The 18,676-nt window shown below is 31.9% G+C and overlaps 1 protein-coding gene across 2 annotated transcripts in view; it reads right to left on the bottom strand.

The window, feature by feature from the left end:
* Positions 1-242: 242 nt before the first annotated feature.
* Positions 243-18,676, bottom strand: part of LOC119838573 (peroxidase-like) — a 47,824-nt gene continuing 29,390 nt past the window's right edge. Inside the window, exons 2-14 of one of the 2 annotated variants that reach the window (XM_038364564.1) lie at positions 17,971-18,151; positions 16,871-16,915; positions 15,849-16,039; positions 14,516-14,692; positions 13,354-13,550; positions 9,664-9,862; positions 8,287-8,484; positions 7,310-7,460; positions 6,499-6,675; positions 3,644-3,794; positions 1,306-1,504; positions 918-1,026; positions 243-836 (exon numbers count right to left, since the gene is read on the bottom strand). In XM_038364564.1, the coding sequence (XP_038220492.1) occupies positions 755-836; positions 918-1,026; positions 1,306-1,504; positions 3,644-3,794; positions 6,499-6,675; positions 7,310-7,460; positions 8,287-8,484; positions 9,664-9,862; positions 13,354-13,550; positions 14,516-14,692; positions 15,849-16,039; positions 16,871-16,915; positions 17,971-18,146 (2,052 nt within the window). In that variant the 5' untranslated portion in view covers positions 18,147-18,151 and the 3' untranslated portion in view covers positions 243-754. The remainder of the gene's footprint in view (positions 837-917; positions 1,027-1,305; positions 1,505-3,643; positions 3,795-6,498; positions 6,676-7,309; positions 7,461-8,286; positions 8,485-9,663; positions 9,863-13,353; positions 13,551-14,515; positions 14,693-15,848; positions 16,040-16,870; positions 16,916-17,970; positions 18,152-18,676) is intronic. The other variant, XM_038364571.1, reaches the window with a different exon arrangement.

An 18,676-nucleotide genomic window follows, 5' to 3' on the forward strand; every position in this document is an offset into this window, starting at 1 on the left:
ACAGGGGCAAGCAAAATTTGAGCCAGTTAAAAGGAATTCGTAATAATGGCGTTTGCAGCGCAAGGAATTTTAGTTCGTAGTAAAATTGGCTTTCGAACCGACACAAACTTAATCAATCACCTTTGTCCCTTGATAAATAGATAAATAGCATTTAACACCGTGACGCAAACACATTGAAGACACGTGTTTCAATCACGATATTTGTATCGATGTTGCTTATTTTTAGTCAAATTGAAACGATATTATTTCATCAAACATTTATTTACAATATAAAATTAATACAGTTTAGGTAAGTGTTAAACCATAATATAACCCATTTTTTAATTTACCACAAATTGTTATTGCACAAGCAAATTGTTTATTCAACAAAAGGGATAGAATACACTGCAATATGAGGATTTGATGTCACTTTGATATTTATTTTATTGCAAAAGTTTTAATTATAACAAATCATCTACTGACGTTTACAATGTATTTTAAAATATAATAATATATAATATTTACAAATGTCCTTATTATCTTCATTAAAACATTTAAATCATGAGGTTGAATGAAGGAATAGAAATTAAAATAATAGTGTCTACCTACATAAACTATTTTATACTCTGAAATAAAGAAGCACTGTTTCAAACATAGAATGTTTGAAATAAAGCAGACACCAACGTTATTATCTATTTCTGTACTTTAATTTTTAACTGAATGTTTTGTATCTAAGTAATACTATTTTATTAACAACTAAATTAAAATTATTTGATTATCTTCCATAGCCACCTCTGCCGTCTCGCCATAAGCTCAGGTCAACGACTGGCAAATGATTGCACGGAACTGGTTTGTTTCTGAAAAAGTAAATTTGTTCTAAAATTATTTCATTCTTAAAACGAGATACGCATGTACTTATTATGAATCGAAGTAATTACCCGACTGAGACAAGCTGGAAAGCTTTCGGCTGCATGTAATGGATGTTATCGGCGTTGTCGCACAGAATACGGGCCATAGATGCACCTTGGCGTATAGCGTTCAGTTGACCTATTAATAGTTTCAAAGTTTAACATTGATTTAAAATACTCTTAACAACTAAAAGAGTCTGCAAATTCATTAACATTGATTGCTTTTTTATGTTCTTCTAAATTTACGGTTTTCATTAGTTTTCAGAGATACGCGATGAAAATAACTCATCCGTTGATATGTTGCCACAGTTATCACAGGGGCAAATAAAAGGGAAATTTAGTTATTTTCGTTATTCTTGACTTATAAGCTTACTTAAAAACATTTAAATTCTTAACCAACTTGAAAAAATATCCTTACTTAGCGTAAAAGCAGTTTCCGGGTCTCCGTTTTCATAAAAGTATCTATCCCCAACCCTCGTTCTGAAGAACTGTTCCGTCAGGATGCAAAGGAAAGTAGGACCAGCCTGGGTTCCCCGAACATTCTCTTCTAAGGACCCGGCGACCACCACTTCTACGTCCCTCGGATCTTTGTACAAGCTCTCCAAAATGTCTACGTTCTGTGAAAAAGTGACATTTGTATTGAACAGCTCCCAAAAAAACTAAAGGTTAGATAAGAAACCCGCATCCGTCCGACTGTATACGCATAGGCGGAAAAACAAATGTGTAAAACTTTCTATGAGGATACAAAACTACATGGACTTAGATAAATTATTGAGGTTATTTATAGGAGGTAAATATTAACATTAATTTCATTATTATATATAGGGATAGCTAATACGTAATAGGAACGAAATATTTTTTTCTTTTTTTTTTTTATGTCATAGCGGGCAGCTGAGCTCGTGGTTCGCCTGATGGTAAGCGATCACCACCGCCCATAAACATTCGCAAAGGTAGTACCTCCGTGAATGCGCTGCCCGCTTTTATGGGGTAAGGGAAAGGAAAGGATTAACGACTGGAAAGAAGGAATGGACTAGGACGGGTAAGGAAAAGGAAACGGGCCTCCGGCTCCCCCACTCACCGTACGAAACACAGTGGCATACCACTATTTCACGCCGGTTTTCTGTGGGGGTGTGGTACTTCCCCGGCGCGAGCTGGCCCAATTCGTGCCGAAGCGTGCTCGACTCCCACAATAAATAGTTTTTTCTTTAGACATACAAAGCCAGCCTTAAAAAAGTAGTGTCCAATAATACCAGACCACTTCCTTGGTACAGTGGTGCGTGAGCGTAGAACCAAAGGATCCTGGGTTCGGTTCCTGGTGGAGCCTCACCATGAAGAAAATCGATCAGTGAAACAGATATGAATCATCTGCCCTATACCCCACTAGGGGACACAGAACATAACTTCCACGTTTATGCTTTAAAGTGTTAAAGCATAACCGAATATCTTAGTTATTTTGATTTATGATCGAGATTGAGATTATGTAATCATAAATCAAAATACACTAACTTCACTACTAAATAAGATATAACTATAAACTTTACAGCTAGAAACTTTCTTTGTTACTTCTATGCAATCCTAAACAAAATAGCGTGAGGAATTGAAAACGTTTAAGAAATTTGGTACGTGTAATGAAAGTAAATATCCTGAAACTTGTTTCAATGAGCAATCCAGCGAAGAGCATAGTATATTCTATCAACGTTCGAATCCTTAAAATGTTTCCGTAGCGGGCTATTTGTATGTGCCTCGGCAGCAAGCGCTTTGTCTTTTACTAAAAAAGAAATAGTCTCTTTCAACCACAGATTTTTAGCACTGACAGTACAGTTTATGAGAATATATTTATAAGTATTGATAAACTGCATTTTCTTTGCTGAAACAAGCAGCGTTATTTATTGGTCTGTGTCTGTGTAGACAGTAACAATGCCTGCTTTTGTTTCGAGAGATGGAGATAAACTAGATGCTGTCTGCATTTTTATTTTATAAATAATAAAGTTGTCGTGTTATCTTATCTTTATAAATTTTGGTAGTTTTGGTGCGTATTTGGCGACCTCCAGATTCTTATTAAGTATTTATGGAAGCAAACTTAAATACCTTCACAATTTTAATTTTCAAAAAAAAACTGTTGATGCCATCAACATTCATTTACATATTTTTTTATAAATTGTATATCGCTCCCGGCCTGCCCTCTTTTTATAAGCCAAATCTTTTTATCACAAAACGCTGTATTATTTGCGAAAGCGTGGTGTTTTGTTTTTATTATTGTTTCCGATTACCTAATCTTTTTCCTCCTCTGTTGTCGTTGTCCTTATTTTGTATAATAAAACTGAACAATAATTTACTTTTGTAAATACTTAATGAATTGGGCAACGTATTTGTCTAATTTTTAAACGAAGAGTCTCAACCAAGAAATCTAGTATAATACTTACGAACTTCTTAAGAATCAGAAAACGTGTCTCAGGAGAGAATCTCGTGAATATCTTCCACTTTGACTCTTAACTTATATACGGAATCTCGGATTTTGTGAAAAATATTCTGCTCTGGGTAGAAATTTAAATGTGTTTTAAAGTATAGTTCTTTAACACATCTTTCAAAGAGAAAACATGTATCAAAAAAACAGGACATGAAATGGCAGCTGTAAATTGTTGAAAAAAAATTTACTGTATTCAAGTTTTAGTACACAAAAATATTTGAAATCCATTCAAAAACATATTTACCTAAAAGTATTAGGTAGATGATCAAATTTACTATTTTAAACTTACAGGTTTTGATATAAAGTCAGTCATATCCTTGAATGTTCTTGGAACAGGTAGACCACAGGCCGCTCTGGTGTCGATGTAGTTAGCCAGTCCGTGATCGCGGCCACGCTGAATGTCTGTTGCGCGAAGGTCGCCTCCATATGTCTTGTTTCGTCTGAAGCCAAAAAAACATATTATTGTTATATGGTATTTGTCAAAAAGGAGAGTTTTCTATGGCATTTTATATAATGCCCATCATTTCAAATAAATAGATATCTATGTAATGGCTATGTGTTATCTACTTAAAGGATAAAGGTTTATCCTCAACAGAAACTATCCAAATTACATCTAAACAGAACAGTATAAGAAGTACTTTCTTATTTAGATACCATTTAATGTACTAATTCCTTCACTATTTATTTATACGTATAAATCAACACTAATAAATTATGTGCAGCAAATTAAAACAAAAATATATTTCCAATACGTTATAACTAATTATTATTGTACAAACTGAACAGTATCTAACATCATTTTCAAATCAAGTAAATTATTTAACTTTGATACAAAACTTCTTTAGGTTTAGTTCTCTAATGGCACTTGCGTAAAGTTTATGTGTTCGTTTCTCGAAACTCGGTCTGCAGATATTGCAATCACTAGAAGCTTCTTTGCTTGGAGTTAGTAAGCAGCTCAATATGTTATAGATATAACATAATATCTTAATGCTGAACTTGGCCAATTTGTGTTTGTTTTGTTGGTATTGTATATTCAATCTTAAGCCTCTAAAATATTTGATATTATGAGTGAACAGTTTTCACACATATTGAATCACACTGCTACGTTTGCGAAATTATGTGTATGGTAAAATATATGTATGATAAAATTATACATTTTACACTTACACTATTAACATATATAAAAAATCATTTTTATTCAATTAGAACGCCTTTAGTTCTTTTTTTTTGTTCAAATATTATTGCAAGATCATCATAATTATCTTGTAAATTTCTAAAAATATGCTGATAATTGGAAAAAATTACATATTTTCAAACATTAGGTACGTTTGAATGTACTTAAGCCTACAACGTTATTTATTTAGGTGAAATGTTCGTCTTGATTTCTACGCAAATACATTATCACAATAAAAAGTCAATGAAGACGTCGTGGAAGAATAGGTACATACTATAATAATGGTTTCGGCTTGAAAGAAGATGAGGCTGCGGACTAATAAAACCGTAATGGTCTTTATACGCGACCGAATTCCGAACCAATCAATACACAAAATCTTCTGCTGACTTTCTTAATAAATACAAAGTAGGTATACACGATGTAAAATATACTTAGAAATATGAATATAGTTATCAAACTGTTCTACATCTGTTTCTTTTCATTTCCCTATGGATAAGATTCTTCAAGACACCGATAAAAAATAGTGTAAATCTTTACTTATTCATAATTACACGGAAAAATTACAAGCTGCTGGAATAGGAATTTGTGTGGAAGTTCTAAAATACAAACTTTTGTACGAAAGTTTTTACAATACCTGTTACGAAACCTTAATACCTATATAAGTATTCCTAACAACCATTCCATAAGTTCAAAAAGACAAGGCACAGAAGGTTCCCCAAAGCTAAAATATATTTAATATTTTACGAAATAGAATCTTCAATCACCTCGGTGCCAGTGTTGTTGGTACCATATTGAAATATTGAAAGAGCATCTACAATGTAACTATAGTAAATATGATATCCTGGCATATTGAATACATCTAAAAACGAATTGAAGGCGGTAATACTTTTCATTATTTTAATAAATAAAGCATAATTCAATAGACTCCGCGCTAAGTATTATAAGGTGGCATAGTTAAAATTTTGTGTTATATCTTTGATACTTTAAAACTAAAAAAATCCTAAACAACTACAGGTAAATATAATAATATTAATATATATTAAGCCATGATATTACAAATTTCCCTCGTTATAAAGTTTTAACTACGTTTTAATATTCTAGTGTTAAATGTATATTAATGATGTTGAGTTGGGTGAGATAAAAAGTTTAATACGATTAACGACACTTGACAACCCATCTCCGCATATGGATTGAGGACCAAGCCCATTTAAATTTTATGCTCATAGGCCTTATTTACATATACATAATATCTAAGTTTACTTATATTATTATAAATTTGTTTAAAGTTTATTTGTAATAAACACGTATTAAAAAGTGTGAAAAAGATAATAAAAAGCGACATCATTTATCACTATGAGAGGTTTTGTGTTGGTTGTCGGTTGGTTTTCGGCTGGGATACATGTCCCATCTAATTCACTGAATTTTTTATTAAGAAATTCAGTAAACTATTTAAAAATAACCAACGCTGTTACTTTTAAGACATGAAATGTTTTTGTAACTGTCTTTTTAAATATATGTAGTGTCATTTAAAAAAATGTCGGATATAAAATACAGTATGAAAAATTAAACATTTGCAATTAAAATTGTATGGTCTATATTATCACTGAACTGGTTTAAGATGGCATCTACATTTTTAGCAAATGTCTAGATTCTTGTGAAGATAGATATAATAAGATTAGTACTTAATTAAATAATTTTTACATTCTCTAACTTTAGTTGTATTTAATCAATTGAAATAAAAGTTAAATAAGAGCTAAAACAGATAAACTTTCGCATTAATTTAAAAATTTAACTGAAATTAATTAATTAGTATGAACTAGACATTGCCCACGCCTTAATTGAACGTAAACTTTTATTGTAACGAAATTTTTCTTAATTGTACTTTATTTTTGTGCTATTCCACGGCCCCTTCACCTTGACCCTTTTATCTTTCCATTTAAATGACCCAACTATTGCTTCATGAACCTTACCGGAATAAGTACTGCGTCATTTCGCTATCCCAAAATTGATCGCTGTAGGACTGCGGCTGGGTTGTCAGACCTCTCGTCAATTTGTCAAAGATATCATCCACTTCCAATAACAGAGGCCTGTTGAACCAGTCACTGATACGAGCGTACCCAGCCAACTCCCTGTTTTCTGTTACTAAGCTGGTGAAAACAATATACAATGAATATACGAAATTTACAGGTATAATTAAAAGTTTAGCTAAATTTTGAATTATAAGTTATTTACTCTCATGAATTCAGTTTATTGATCACAGTGTATATATTGGTGTACTGTATACACGTACTTTCCTTATTCAAAACACCAACGAGTTTAATAAAATGCATTATTTAACATTAACAAACTTTTTATGCCACAGCGGAGGATGATAAGTTATTTACTCTCATGTTGCATATTTAACAATTAACAAACTTTTTTATGCCACAGCGGACAACTGAGCTGTTGATTCGTCTGAGTGTAAGCGATCACTACGGTCCATGAACATTCGCAAAGGTAGTGCCTGTGCGAATGCGCAGATAAAAGATAGGACTCTGATTGTAATCCTAATCGAAATAAAATATTTTAAGTATTCAGCAAACATATTAAAAATTTGTGATTCATTTTATCATATCAAAAATTCGTGATTCATCAATTATCTAAACATAATTTCATTCAAGATATTCTATACATTCAGGATCCAGAAGTCTGTGTCCTTTCCTTCACCCTTCCCAGTCATTCCTTTATTCGTGTCGTCAATCCTTTTAGCTATAGCAAAATCATTATAATCTTTTAACATACTGCAAAAACCCTCGGATTAATGTGTGGAAATGTCTAAATGCAGCAGTGGCGTGCTCATCTAATACAGACGGGTTGACCTGTGGGTTGTAATCATTCACGTAGTCTTGTGCTCCCGGGTAAATAAGCCTGTTTTTCACCATGTTCTCATAACCTAGAAACAATACAGATTATAGAAACATATATACAGATACAAAATAAAAAAATGGGTTGACATTGTGTCTGCTTTAAAGATAATCAACTTTATTTTTATGGAATCAAATAGAGACACAGGATTTTTGACATTTGTTTATAAATTGTTAATATATAAATGGTAAAAATATTAAATTTTTTAATAACATTTTTAAATTATCTTTCTAAAATTTATTAAAAATGTATATTCAATTTTATGAAAGAATGAAATTAATCGCATTGAATATTGTATTTAAGAAATATCTGTGGTAGAAGAAAGAATTATATAGATGTATCTTTTTTATATAAATTAGAACAAAGGCACTCAGACGAAAACATACTTCTGCGGAAAAAAAAGGTCGATAAACGAAATTAATTAGCATTCTTCAAATTATTTCAAAACTTTTAACGTATAAAAATACAGTATTTTGAGTAAACAAGATATTTCAAATCAATGCTTCTCTTCGTATTTACTTTAGAATGATTGATGCAAAGGAGAGAATGGTATACCTACATAAAACCTTTTTCACCTAATATGGATAAATTTAAAATTATATAACGAGTTAATTCTATCATTCAAATGCTAGCAATTGCCGTTGTTTGTAAACTATTATTTTGTATGTCCTTAAATATATTAATACAGTTCACAATCTCAATTAATAAAATGAACTTGTCACCAATCAAAATATATCTTACACCGAACATAAACATATATACATATATATTACATTTTTCCTAACCTTTGCTTTTAATACGTTATTAATGAGTATATATAAAGGTCGGTTCATTTTAAATAATAAAATACATACCAAGAAATATAGGTAGATATTCATAATAGTTGATATGCTGTATTTCAGCAATGTGGATCCTCCTTGCTTCTTGGAATATCGTCTCGTCGCTCCACCACCGGTTCATGGCCGCCAGTGCATCAGCTATGCGGTTGTGTTCGCGTAGTAATATAATTTGTAGAAGCGTTAATTGAGGGTTTTGATTTACTCTTGCGTCACCTGAGAAAAATACATTCGGAGTCTAAACATACAAACAAGCTATAGTGGTCGTATACTTGACAAATTACTTGTATAAGTAACGCAATAGGACTCGTCTGTTTTTAGTTATATTTACATTTTAGTTATTTGAATGTAAACAGATTCGTCAGAAGCTTTCCCTTTCGTTATTTATACAATATTATGAAATTGTGTTTTATAATTAACACTGTATAGCAAAATAAGTGTTAATTAACCACATACCTAATGTAATGAAAGTATTAAAAGCTTAATGCTAAGGCATTAAATTCTTAAAAAATATTTAGTATCTTTTAACTACATTTTCTTGGCAGGCGTATACAATTGAAAGAAAGTAAAGCAAATGTGTTTATTGGAATTTTCATCTCTTATTTGCTGTATATTTTAACAGAATGCAAAAGTTTTATAAATGCTTTTGTCGATGTTGTACTTACCTACGAGCTAGTTACAAAATATTTTGAAAGTAATTTAACATAAGAAATACTTTTCTTTTGCAGAAGTGACATCTCTAATTATTTTTTAGATATTATTATTGACAGGAAACACATTGACCATATTACGCGACGGTTAACGTGCCATCAAATTAGTTACAATATTATTAGATACCTTGATTATATATGACAACTGCATTTTGGTTTCAAAAATTTCTGTTATCAGTGTTGTCATTTTTTTCATTTAAATAACTACTTTATGACTGATATGTTTTAGGCCAGTGTCGTTCATCGAGACGTGTTCCGCTCACGCCGCCACAGAAGGGTAGAGCAGGCAAATAAGCAGCTCTAAGTTTGTGCCGGGCCTGCAGGGCTGCCGCCGAGGGGGTCGCGGACGAATTCCAACAAGCACCCGTGGCCCCTTCACTTATGTGGCTCGACGGAACACAGTGGGGTTTTAGTCGGTAGGAATCCGACATAACCCACGACCTCTTCCCCGGGGGCCGTGGGTATCTATGCAAGATTTCCCCACTATAAAAAAAAAAAAAAAAAAAAGGCCAGTGTCGTTCATGGCTGTAGATCCCAATTCTAGGACGACAATAACGCCCTCAAATCTTACATTTATATGTTGATGATATGGATGATGATAAGTTATTTAATCTAGTCCATCGATCACGGAAGGCATCGAACCAACTGCGATCGTTTGTCTTACAACTTGTATTTTATTCCTTACCAGTCAAATAACAGGGTTCATTTTGCGATTGCGCGCTCTCGCAAGTCTGTGTGACGTTAGGGTCCTGCGGTGGCCATTCACGGCCATTCCGCAGAACCGTAACTAGCCGACCGCCTTGGAAGGCACGGATCGGACGAGCTTGACCCTCACTACTACCGTAAACTAAGGAGAGGTCCATGTACGCAGTGACGGTGGATATCTGGAAAGACGAAAATCAATTACTATTAAATAAGTTACTCAGTTTCTAACCTAATTAACCCCTAAAATATGAGAGTAATATGTATACCGATAGTTGATGTCACATCATAGACATCGACAAATGAAATCTAATAATTGCAAGAATTCCAAAGTATAAAGTCTTATTTTTATATATTATAAATACACGATGTACAATATACAATATATGTTTTAAATACACGCACGTACTTAAAATCAAGTCACTTAGTTGGTGTGTATATTAACAATTACTACTACCCAACCCACACTTTACTTAAATTAACATACTGATTAAACACGACCCTAACACACACGACGCTAACATATAGTATCACAATGCAATGTAGGTACTATGATTCTCCGTTCTTTTGTATATTAATCCGATTTTTTAACAAACTCTGCTACACATTTTTTACTCATGAATTGCTTACGCAAGAATATACTCGGAGATATAATAAGTATGATATACTGTATCTGTTACGTTCCAGCTACTTTCCATAAAGGAAGTACGACGTATCCTATTTGTAACCCATGACAACATATATCTTCCGTTTTTGTGAGGTTATAAAATTAGCACACATATATAATCTTAGACTAGATAATATAAGCATAGCAAGCCTTAAGCATTGCAATAAAAATTTAAGTTATATGTATTGAACAGTAATAATATTATATTCTGTGTAAAGTATCTATTTATTAATCTGTGTTAATATATTTTTATATACGTCATGTTTGAGTTACAAATAATAATGAATAATGCATGAATTGAAAGTAATTTATTCCCCTTTTACACTTTTCTAGTCAATGTTATTTTTGGCAAGAATCGTGGGTATTGGGGAGGTAAAACAATTTCAAATGAACGGCTATGAAAAACAAGTACTGTTTTCTTAACATACGGATTTTAATAAATAAACTTTCGAATAAAAACATAATAAGGCATAAAGGCATTGTAATGAAACAAAGTAAGCCGTAAATGTTTGCGGTTGCGTTAAACGTTAAGTATAGTCAACTTGAATTAATTTCTTTTGTTTTGACGTTTTAGAGTGGAATACAGAGTTTCTGCTTTAAATAATTAACATTCTTATATCCTGTTACAATACTATAGACAGAGTGTGCTTTATCAATTTTTAATTATTACGTTTTATCATAAAAATCATTGCCTTAAGTGCAGTTTTTTTTATTGTTTTTAAGCTTTATATACTGGCTTCGCACGCGTTGATTCGGATTAGTTTAATAGATGTTGTGATACATATAAACCTTCCTCATGAATCCCTCTATCTATTTAAGAAAACCCATCAAAATCCGATGCGTAATTTAAAAGATTTAACCATACATAGGGGCATGGGGACAGAGAAAGTGACTTTGTTTTATACAATGCTGTGATACTTATTATTATTTAATGTTTAAGTATCATATTATATAAATACAGATCTCAAATTCACTAAAAAATGTTTTTCCAACATACGGCGTGTGAATTAACACAACATGATGTGATGTTTATATTTTAATATTGAGAGTCATTTCAATTTATATTTCACATAATTCGGGCACTGGCAAAGAAATGAAGACTAAAATATATTTATATGAAAATTTATCAACTTGCTGCAATCTTTAAACGAAATATGATATTTTTGTGTGTCAATTTTAATGGCAAATTTCCGCATTGGGGACGTAAAGGCACGATATCTGTTTGAACTAATTCATCTGTACGGCGTACTTAAAATATATTTTTTTAATGTAAAATAATATTACTGTTCTTTGTTGTCTATCTATAATATTCAGATAACGAGATTACTTGAGAGCGTAGTTAATATGCATGCGTGTAACTTTCCATAAGCATTTTAAATGAGTTGCTTACATTTTATACCATAAGAGGTCATGGAATTTCTTACCACAATTTATTGAAAGATAATGTAACTTGAAGCTCTCGTAATATAATATGGGTCGATATTTTAAAAGCTAATTTCTTATAATTAAGATTAATACAATAAACCAGAGACACTTAGTCAAATCAATAAGATTTATGACAAACATCGATCTGTTAATATTTCACTGGATCCAAGATTAGAACATGTGTATAATTCTGTAATCATTGAGTAGCAATTTGCAAATAACAAATATCTACTGTATTTATTCATCTTTATTTTAAAATCCTTTACTATGTTACGGCTTATTATAATTAATCTATACTAATATTATAAAGAGGAAAGGTTTTATTTGTATGCGATAAAATTTCAAAAATAATTTAGTGACTTTAAAATTAATATTCAACCGACTTCAAAAAAAGAAGGAAATCACACTATTATATTACGTATGGGATTTGGTAAATTAAATAATTAAAATAAATTAGTATAGTATCAATACTATGCTCACAGAAAATGAAAATGTCAGCTCATATCAGCATCACAAGGGATTGGGTTCGAGCCGATTACTTTGCGAAGACTTAAAAGCTCCGTCGAAGTGAAAACCCTTGTAGGCTTCTTTCGTAGTTTCAACAAGCGTATGAAAATAATGATACGACCTGCATTTGTTTTCCCAAACGAATTATACTCAGATTCAGTTCCCTATACTCATTACACTTTTATCTGATAAAATTTGATACGAATTCAGAAACGATACCTAACTGTAAAAAGTAACACACATGTAAGATACAAATTCAATAATTTTCAAAGTCTCAGGTGTTGAAATCTATATATATAAAATTCTCGTGTCACAGTTTTCGTTGCCATACTCCTCCGAAACGGCTTGACCGATTCCTCTGAAATTTGGTAAGCATATTGGGTAGGTCTGAGAATCGGCCAACATCTATTTTTTATCCCGATATTCCTACGGGATACGGACTTACGCGGGTGAAACCGCGGGGCGCAGCTAGTATCGTATAAAATAATGGTACGAGTATTATTACAATGTCGTGTATAATAGAAACATTTACGCTTATGGAAAAATATTTTATTTAATTGTATAATACGGGACTTCCGCATTTATATTGCTTTATCGTTTTGTTGTGACCCTTTCTTGAATGTCTGTCGTGTCTTCGACGTCATAAAAGGACTAGCAAACCCGATCTAAGCCATACATCTAAGTCATGATGAGTCAGTTACTTACAAGTTTTATTCACAGCGAAAACATAAAACGAACTGAAGAAAGATCGAATTCCAACACATCTTTTATAAAAAAGGATAACGAGGTGGAAAAACTGTCACCAATAAACATTAAACATTTGAATGTTCTTTGACCAAAAGATATAACACTGAGAAAGGTAGAGAAGGGATCTTTGACAAGACATTTCAATGTTCCCTTTTATATTCGACTTTGTTTACTGACTCACTGACTTTCAAATTTGATAACTTAGCGTATTAATCTGCTTAAAAATGTACTATTATAATGAGTGAAACTGTTATGCTTAAAACAGTAGACTTGAGAATAGATTGGTCAAAATAACAGTCGCAGAAACCGAATCATATAATATCTTACAGGTTGCGCAGGTGCGTTGCGCGGCGTACAATTTCTGTCTCTGGTCGTACCAGTTCTCACAAAATTCATGCATTGTGTGCCTTGCTGAGCATGAACGAGATCGTGGGGAGGAATTAATATGGGCGCACACTGAGGATTCGTGAATGCATCTGCCGCAAGCTGCCCGTTGTCATCGCAACAGACGAGCGGGTCGCGATCTGTAAACAAAAGATTCCAGATTTGAGGCCGGGAACAATCCTTTATTGAAGATTATCAACGTAGCACTAGTACTAACAAGCATCGTACAATTTGCTTTGTGTAATGTATAAAAGGTTAGTTAACAAAAGTGTGCTTTCTATGTTCCAAGACCGATGCAGGGGTAAACAGCTAAAAGTATGGTATTTTGGACTACAATTCGACATTAATTTTTGAAACAAGAGTCAAATACATATAATATCAAGGAAAGATGATTAATTTTTGATTTTATTTGTAATGCAAAATTCTAGAAAGATTTAACCGATATCGTAAAATCTTTCACTAGTACAAATTATTCCTCAGTGAAATGAGATATATTTTATTTATAATCCCAGTTAAATCCGGGGCGAATGGTCACTTAAATTATAAATATGCTTTAGGTAGTGTAATCTAAATCAAAATCCAACTAAAAATATAACCACCATAGTTACTTCGTCGAAAGCTGACCGTAGAATTTTCTGGAAAGAACAGTTAAAAAGAATTACTCCCTTGAAAATCAAAAGAAAAATACCCTGACAAAATTTTCAATGTGTTCTCAACGCGAATCGCACGAAGCGATAAGACCGCTCGCTGAAACAGTGGAACGTACGGTAAACATTGTGTTGCACAATTTTTACATTCACCAAAAAACTTTTCTAGACTTCACCAAAAATAGGGATAATTATTTTAGAAATAGCATGCATATGTTATTCCCAACATCCGATGTTACATAATTAGCAGCTACTTTAACACGCAATCTAGTTCTAAATAGTGATTGTTCCATAAACAGCTAGGTATACATGCAGTGGCAGCTAATTCACCGAAATTACTCTATCACCAATATATTATGAAAACATAACCAACTGTAACCCAATTGTTCACAAACCCTTGTACTAGTACATAACCCTACATTGTTAGTAATAATATAGCTATATATATAAGTACTTACGACTTTGAGCCACACCAGCCGTAAGGGACATATCGTGTGTGATGATTTGGCCCCATTGTTGGGCGTTCAGGTTCCACAGAGGGTCCACTAAAGGTTTGTCCGGAAATGCAGCTAAGCTAATATCTCGCGGATTTGGTAGCACTCCACCGCCAACAGCTCTTGGAAATTGACTTATTCCTGAAGTAAAAATAATGTGTCACATTCTAGTAACATCTTATTACAAATAAACATTCCATAGGAGTAGTACCTAATATTTTCTATTTCATTTTCTAACACGAGTACTAAATCCTATCTTTATTGGTAATAGCATCGACTTTTAAGAGTTTGTAAATAAAATGGTTATAGGCGTTGTCTTGTTCATGTTCTTTGGAAGAGTAACTATAATATACATTTGATAATGTTAAGTCAATTAGTAAAGGCATTATGTTCGGAAAAGATTTATACAGTTGTGTTTTGCGTTTTATTTATGAAAAAAGAAGAAACAGCAAACTTAATAAAATATATTGACTCAAAAGATACATATAAATAATATGTATATTGCATATTATCATCTTATGAAATAGGTATAACAGAAAAGAAGAGTATTTTTTTTTTTGTTATACGATAAATCAATTTTAAGGATAATATCTAAAGATTATGTAATATATGAACCTTAATACAATATTTACGGTCAGAACGTAAATGGAAATTAAATTTCTGGGAAGTTAAGAATATTAAAAACAGGCGGTTAGTGAAATATGAAGGGTTCCATAATTGATTGAATCATATTAATGTTCAAATCCAGCAACGGAAGAATCGATTATGTCAAAAAGATAACTGGCTGTGTAGCACGATGATTTATTTGATATAATGGCGTTTATGTCAATCAATCGTTTTCCAATGTTCATACTTTGTCACTTTATTCAATGACCTATTTCAATTTCGAAGAAATTTTCATAATAATTATGTCGTACTTAATATGCAATACCAAAAATAATTGGATATATGAATCGCCGTAAACATCAACCTATTTTTTTTAACGACTGACTCAGTTGCCTCCCAAGAGTATAAGCCCCACGCATAATATACCACGCCAATCAAATACAAGTTTATTCACATAAAGAGTTGTTAAACATTTTAGATCATGGACATTATATTTATAATTCTTCGTCTTCAACATAACTATCGTATTACTATTTGTGCTCTACATATAATCACGATCTATTAAGTCACCTAAATATTCTACAATTACACTACTATACAAGAAGACGATATCATTATAGCATCAGAACGACTATCCAAATATGGAAAAATACGAACAAAGTTGGAATAAAACTAAATGAAGGTTACATACCATCACCATAATTAAAAGGCAATAGTCGATTGTACGGCGTCTGCGGCGCTCCCAAGCTTGGATTCTGTAGATTATTACATGTGCCATCAATGGATCTGTATCGGGACTTTGCGCAAAATGGCGGTGCCAGACCACATGTACTGGTTGCTGGGTCTTGCGAAGATCCTAGAGGTGGTGGCGGGTTACTGAACCTGTTTACATAAATAAAACGATTAATGTAATCGTTGCAATTGGGTTTCAAATTATTTCAAAATGTGTTATTCTACATAGAAGGTTTAGGAGAGCAATTGCCAGATTAATAAAATTTATAAATATAGCAGAGTTGCATTGTTTTTTTATGATTTATGTTCCGAATAACCTTGAAATCTTTCAATTAAAAGTACGATGAGAATTAAATGTAGTCAGCATTTAAATTCAAATATTTCTTGAGCAATTAACTACGTTAGACGTTATTGTTATAAACAAATTAAGTACCTAGTACTCAATTTCATTTTTTATATAATAGCTGCTTATACGGTTCTAAAATTGTGATGAATTCTGGAATCTGCAAACGACGTTTTCGTTAAGAATTTTGAAAACTCAATTTTTTTTAATATTTTCTTCGAATTATAAGAAACCATTAAAAATATGAAGAAAATAAGTTCAACCGTTTTCAAGTTACAGCGTGACTAACGGAAATAGGGGTTCCTTTTTAAATGTGGCATTCCACCAGCGGCTTCGCTCACGTGGTTAAATGAATTTCCAAAGGCAATCAGATGTTTCATCGGTTACAAGGTATGATACTTACACAAAACTCATACCGCGAAATACGACCAAACAATCCAAAGATTAACATTTAAATATAGAGATTAGAGATATTTCGTTTTTTTGCATGATAAGCAAAACGTTTTAAATAATATCGAAACTTTGAGAGAGAAACGGAATGATGCTAAAGTAAACTCATGTTTATTTAAAACCATTACTTTCCCAATTATTCTTTTCTTTATATGAGATATGCTACATCGTATTTTCCACATCCTTACCTTAAGTAGCTGCTGGCATCATCTGGTATTATATTCTTAACGTCTCTGTTAACAAATTTGTGCAATCATATTATAGATTAGTACATGCAACATAAAGATTCACAATATAATGGGTTACACACATAACACAGATCAAGAAGATTATTATTAACACATTTGTTTTCATTAAAATATAATTACAAAATTATTAAAATAATATATAGAAAAGAAGAAATAAATAGTAACAATCTATGCAATACGCTAAGTATTCAGTTTGATATCAATAAATATTTGTTTAGTAGATAAATTAATTTATAAAGCTTGAATTAATAATTCAAGAATCAATTCACTATTCTACAAGTAAAATTAACTTCTCAAAGTAGTAGTCAGTGTAGAAGTGGAGTGGGTGTATTAAGATAAAATATTCAAAGAAGCTGAATTTTTGTTGGATATCGGTCGTAGGTATGATTCTGCGAAAAAATTATGTTATAAGTACTTAACAGTTCGAGTGGAGAAATTTCTCTTATAATATTATGTATTTATTAATTCCGAGTAAAAACATAATAAAATACGACCTACGTATGATGAAACTATAACGGACCTTATCTCGGTTGCCCGTTTATCACAGCCAATATTTTTTGTTTAATACAATTACAAGAGATTTACTTATGTGCATTTTATTGATCCGAAGATGAAATTAAGATTCATCAATCCAAAATGATATTAATCAAATTGATATTTTACTTTTTCGAAAATCTTTCTAGTCTATGGTTTATAAAGTAAGGGTTGATTTTTTAACCTGTCTGACATCTGTCATGTCTGATGTTTAAAAATATAATAAATAATCAAGCCGTGCATTTGACTAAGTAATATTGAATATTAGAATCTATTTAAATTTTCTAAGAAAGTTTAAAATGTATCAGACCAAAGTAAAAGAATATTATTAATTAAAAAAATGTGTTTTATAAAATGATCTTATAAATGGAACACGGATTGGAATTCTATGGTTTATCAAAGTGTGCAGATTAATAAGTTCTTCATTAATTTACGAACATTTATTTAATCAAAGATTTATACAAGGACACATTCAACAATCAATGAACCTTTATTCCAATCCTTACCCGAACCCATTAACGGGTAATCTTTCAGCCTGTACTCCATTTTGATCCGTTACTCTGTTATCTAGTTGAAATCCGGCTAAATCCTGGAAAAAAGTCGTTGCTGGACTCGTAAATAAGTCGTAATCTCCTTGGACTACGATGCATACCGACAAAAACAGAATCAATGTTTTCCTCATAGTACCTGCAAAGATAGAAATTATCTTTAGTTATAAAAATATAATTTAAAAAATCAAACATTTATCAAATCAACTTGTAAATAATACGAAATTCCATAACGAATACGTAATAATTAAAGTTATATCTATTTTTAGTTTATAGCATTGAAATCCTAAAAGATTTAAAAAAATATATAAAAAATTAGAGATTTTTGAAAAAAAAAAATATCGTTTACGAGGCGAGATTGGAATCCACAATATTCACTGTTCGCGGCGTGTGGTGTGTTTAATGCACATTAAACCCAGAGAGTATGAGAAATTCGCCTGCTGAGGAGGGATCACGGGTGGCCGATAAGTCAAGCGTTGTCACGATGCATTTAATGATTATTACGATATTTGGTTAGGTATTGTTCTTGAAAGTCTTCTATACATATAATAATAAAAATAAATGTTAAATATCGCCATAAATCAATATCAATTTTTGTATGTGGTAGTCGAGCACGCTTCGGCACGAATTGGGCCAGCTCGCACCGGGGAAGTACCACACCCCC

This window comes from Zerene cesonia, chromosome 3, assembly GCF_012273895.1.
Source record: "Zerene cesonia ecotype Mississippi chromosome 3, Zerene_cesonia_1.1, whole genome shotgun sequence".
Lineage (NCBI taxonomy): Eukaryota > Metazoa > Arthropoda > Insecta > Lepidoptera > Pieridae > Zerene > Zerene cesonia.